Consider the following 4,969-nt stretch of genomic DNA (forward strand, 5'->3'; position numbering starts at 1 on the left):
ACACCCGCTTCGCCGCTTCCTCGAGCAGGCAGCTCGCCCCGGTGTACAGGGCTACGATGCCCATGAAACCCACCAGATCGTCCCGTAGCTTCGCCGACCGAGCCGCGTCCCTGCATGAATCACATGAACAACATCGATATTGAACTATGGTAGAAAGACAACATGGAGAACAGATGAGGGCATATATAGATACACCGCTGCTCGATCTTACCAGACGGCGTCGCCGGAGTTACGCCTGCAGACGTGGTCGGTGAGCTCGCGGAGCAGCTGCTTGTTCATCCGGCACTCGGCGTCCTTGTCTCTCCCGTACATCTCGTCCGCCTCCGCCATCTCGTCGTACAGCTCCTCCTTCATCCTTCGGATCCGCTTCAGGACGCGCTCTTTCTCGTCCCCACCAGTGTGAGTTTGCTGCTGCTGCCTGCCGGCATGAGCATGAGCAATGTCGTTAGTTGTTTTTCCTTTGGACGACCACACATTGGGAAGCTCCCACAACGCATCAAGAAGAGGGAAAAAATGTGAATCAAGAAGAGGAAAACTGAATCAGTTTACGAGGGAAATCGGATCCGAAAACCACACATGGTTTGGCTAATTAGGGAGAAAACCGAGCGAAAATCATGAAGTCCACTACCTAGCTAGATTAGACTAGGACCGGAGCGCCGCCACACGGAAGGCGAACAAGCTCCACGACCTTAGCAGCCAGAGCCAGCATAGCAAGGGCGTCGATCAGGTAGCCGTACCCGTACGTGCATGCCAATGGGCAAAAGCAATCGATCGATCGGGGTGTGAAGGTGCGTACCTCGGTGTGGATGAACCTTGGCACGAGCTGCCGCTGCCCCATCTCGATGGCCGGCGAGAGCCGCGATACTACCGTCTCCTGCGTCTGCCGGAGCGCATGGCCGCCAAGCTTCCTCGCCGCGAATCCTAGCGCCGCCGTGGCCATCGATCGCCGGTTTCTCTTTAATTACTGTAGCACGAGCAGTGCGTTGTATCGTTGTGGGGTCGTGGGTTAGGTTAACTCAGGGGCTGGCGAGGCTGCATGCATATATACGCGGCGCGTCGTGCCATACGGTCGGTCGCAACTCACGTACCAGACGCCTCCCTTTCCATGTAAGGAACTTTCTCTTTTTTTTTAGGAAAAAGGAACTTTCATTAGCCAAGTAGTAAGAGCATCTACAGCCAGACTTGATAAATCCGACCCCTTAAACACCTGAGGACGCGTTCAGGCGTGTCCGCTGAAACTAAACGGTCACGCTTCATATGTTTGCTTCCACATCCGCACCTCTCATATCCGAAACCCCAAACCCATGTAGCCCATGCAACGCTACGCATAAACACGATCAACACGTCGGGTCATCATTGCATCGCTAGACAAAAGGACCGTAGTTCATCGGAGTTCACCGGCGGACAGTGCAAATGCATACCGTAAATCTTACAACATAGATAAAACATAAATAAAAAGGCGTAGGGCGGAGGAAATCACCAATTCACCATTTCTCTCCGGCCCCTTCCCCTTCCAGTCGTCAGCGCGGCTGTGTCCCTTTTCCATGTAGGCGTCAGCGTGTGGAGGTGCGTCATCGTCGGAGCTGGAGGTGGAGTCGTCCGTCAGGTCAGAGTCGGAGCTGCACCTTTGGCTCGACAACCTATGGAGCAGGCGGTCCGCCTTCGCCTTCGCCTTCACCGTTGTCTCCTTTTTTGTCTCGCGCTCTGAAAACTCGATGGTGAGTCGGAGCACCTTGTCATTCTTGCAGCAGAGGCGCCGCGCATCCATCTCTGCCGCCGTGAGAGAGTGACGGAGGACCGACGCGAGGAGCGTGGCCCCGGATCGACCGGCATGCGGTCAGCGCCTCCCCCGCCGTTTTCCTTTCCTCACTTGCTGCTGCTCGCGTCGGGCTACTCATGCCTCGGACTCGGGCATCCTCGTGCACGCCAGCACGGGCACGAGGACCCATCGGCGGCAGGTACCACTTTTAGAGAAGAGGGTGGTGGTGGGCAGTGTACGTGAATGAGCGGAGCATAGCAGTCGGAGCTACACGGCAGGTGGGACGGGCCAGTGATGTCGACGGGTGACGGGCGCTGCTGGATCCGCCTTGATCGAGCCGTGACCGCCTCAACGTGATGCGGAGGGCGACCTCCTCCACATCGTCGGGCCCCGCTTCGCGCAACAGGCTCGCCTAGTCATCGGATTCCACACCGGAGCCAGTGCTGCTTCCATCGCCGGCCATCAAATTCAGACAAAGGGGATCAAAAGTGGAGTGGATGGAGAAGGGAGTGATGTGAAGTTCGGGTTGACTGCTGTCTAGGGTTTTCTGGATGAGGATATTTATAGGGCGCGGGTGGGCCAGGCTAGGTCAAACCAAAGTGGCGTACATGCCCGGGCCGCCCTATATCCACCCTACTTTGGGATGGATATGAGAGGCGCCAGACAGCTCGGACGTTTGAAGCCGGTTTAGTGCACCCGTCTAGGTTGGATTTTTACGATCGGTCAGTGACCGAGGCGTTCACCCGAACGTTTGGGGATGATTTGGGGTGCCCCACTGTAGATGCTCTAAATATTAGTTGTATGCCCGTGCATTATCAAAGAATGTTGTCAAGGAATACAAAAAAATACAGACATGTACATGTAGAAAAAAGACATGCGACAATTATTCTAATTCAGAAATATGTTTCGAGCATGTACTTCATTTCTATTTATACTAGTAGAACCCCCGTGCGTTGCTACGGGCTATAATGTTTATAAATGAATAAAACAAATGATTAAGACCGTCTATAAGGTTTAACACTAATTTTATTTAACGGGGGCATACATATTCTAATGGTTTAACAAAACTCTTATTGAACATATCTGTATGATTTCATACACTTGGACAACTTTTTAACTTCTTCGTAAGTCACACTCGAAAATCTTCTAAAATAATGTCAAACACTATCCAAAAAAGGCTTAGGACATTGGGATGTGATTGACCATTGCCTCTTCTTACAGTTGCTCCATTTTTCTTGATTGTTAAATAGGTAATACCTTGACATCTAATAGGTGAATTTCTACACATACAAAATTTATTCAATATCTGGTGGTGGAAGGTCTATTTGCAAGTTTACCAAGTGAGATGAATAAGTCAAACCTTGTGGATTGGGATCTTAGTATTTTTCAAGATGAACTGTGCTGGGGAGCAGATAATATCAACCGGTACATCATGAATTAGCAGCTTTTCAATAGAAATGTCATCTACTAATTGCTTTTCATGTACTATGCATTACACAAAAACTGAAAGTTAACACTCATGCATTGGTGTTTATTCAAGGAATATTAAACACATTCAGTTGTGCATCAAGGGTGAACGCTCGCTGTGTCCACGTCACCCAATCTTGACTGTATGTAAACCGAGCATCGATTGGGTAGCGTTGTTTCAGTTGGTCCACCAGATACGTCCTCGTCCAGATACGCCCGCGTGTGATGGTGATGCAGAGGAAATATCGCGGTAGCTTCTCTCTTCCTCGCGCTCAAGCAACCTCCCCCTTCTCCTCGACCCTCTGCCTCCTCCGCACGGCTTTCGCTTCTCCATCCGCCATCAAGCAGACCTCTCCTGGCTCCCCGCCGCCCCCCGCGCCGATGTGCTAATGATTGCGCTGCATCCGCCCGACGACGCCGTCTACGTTTTTTTAGAACGGAGGCTCAAGAAGAGCCCGGCTTTGAATTAACAAAGCCATCAACCGGCCAGGATTACATGACTGCCATTTACAACAAGAAAACAAAGAGCGGAAAGGAAGATACATTGTGCTCGGTAGAACAACTCAAAGGCATAGAACAATGTCATCGAACGCCGCTATGCCGAAACCAACTAACCTACTAAGGCTATGGGAGGAAGGCACCACCGTGCATGTTTTGTGTCACTGACTGTCACCAGAGGGAAAACAGGGGCAACACATGACCGGACTCCGCCTCCGCAAAGGGCCCCTACCCTTTCACCCGGGCTCGACAGATGCCGCACCGGCGGCCTGCAGAGTGGTTCACCCTAGAACCCAGATCAGAATTCCCATGTAGCCAAAGGAGGCACCAGGAACACACCCACACGAAACGGGGAGTCGAACACCCAGTCACCGTTGCCGGCAGCAGCAAGGCAGAGCACCAGACGCGAGTTGTCGAAACGAAGGCGCTGAGAAACCCCGGAGAAGGCCGAGAGTATGCAGCACCACGCATCGGTCAAGGATAGGAGCCTCATAGCCCATGGCACGAGAGAGGGACTCCCCTCGCACCAGCGGTTGAAGTCATCCACACATGGACCCGAGCAAGTTACCGAAGATGAAGATCAGACCAATACAATCCGCCGTCGAACCACCACCAACTCCACCACCACTTGAGCACTTCCCTGACGACGCCTTCAGGAAGGATCACGCCACCAAGGTGCCGTTGTCGCCATGAATCGAGGAACTGAGGCTTTCACCTGAGCTGCTGGGTGGGGTGGGAGGTGCAGGAAGCCCACCGAAGCCTTCAGCAAGGAAAACGACGCCCAAAGGCGACATCTTCAGTGTGGCCGTCGCGGGGTTTCCCCCGGAACCGCACCCAACCACCAGATCCGCACACCCGCCATCCAGAAAACGGCGACCGGAACCATCAGGAACAGGAACGGCGCGGATCGGAGCAGATCGAGGTTGTGGACGCCGATTCTCCAAGGTTCAGCCGGCCTACGGGAAGCTGCTGCAGCCGCCGACGCCCGCCGCCTCCACGCCGCCCGCGCGGCCGGGGAGGCGGCCCACCTGCACCCTGCGGCGCCGCCCGCCGCACAGGCCACGCCGCTGGCCGCCGCCCCGGATGCCGAGGCTCTCCACGAAGGGTGGATCCGCCGAGGTCCCCGCCGCCACCTTCATGGGTGCCGAGCGGCCGCGCCGCTGGCCACCTCTGGCGGCGGCGGAGGGAGGGAGGGAGACAGGGGGACTAGGTGGCGGCGGCTAGGGTTGGCCCCCGAGTCGCCTC

The 4,969-nt window shown here is 54.5% G+C and overlaps 1 protein-coding gene across 1 annotated transcript; it reads right to left on the bottom strand.

Moving 5' to 3' along the window:
- Positions 1-229: 229 nt before the first annotated feature.
- On the bottom strand, positions 230-993 carry LOC119271343. Its single transcript, XM_037553206.1, has 2 exons — positions 797-993; positions 230-418 (listed from the first exon to the last, which is right to left on the bottom strand). The coding sequence occupies exons 1-2, from the start codon at positions 938-940 to the stop codon at positions 230-232; spliced, it is 333 nt and encodes a 110-aa protein (XP_037409103.1). The 5' UTR covers positions 941-993.
- Between the last annotated feature and the right edge of the window lie 3,976 nt (positions 994-4,969).

This window comes from Triticum dicoccoides, chromosome 3A (assembly GCF_002162155.2).
Source record: "Triticum dicoccoides isolate Atlit2015 ecotype Zavitan chromosome 3A, WEW_v2.0, whole genome shotgun sequence".
NCBI classification, from domain to species: Eukaryota; Viridiplantae; Streptophyta; class Magnoliopsida; order Poales; family Poaceae; genus Triticum; species Triticum dicoccoides.

Bases quoted from the DNA above. Each gene is read 5' to 3' on its own strand.
- LOC119271343 (XM_037553206.1), bottom strand. From the start codon at position 940: ATGGCCACGGCGGCGCTAGGATTCGCGGCGAGGAAGCTTGGCGGCCAT. The intron at 419-796 runs GTACGCACCTTC...TCATGCCGGCAG, and splicing joins CAAGGTTCATCCACACCGAG to GCAGCAGCAGCAAACTCACA.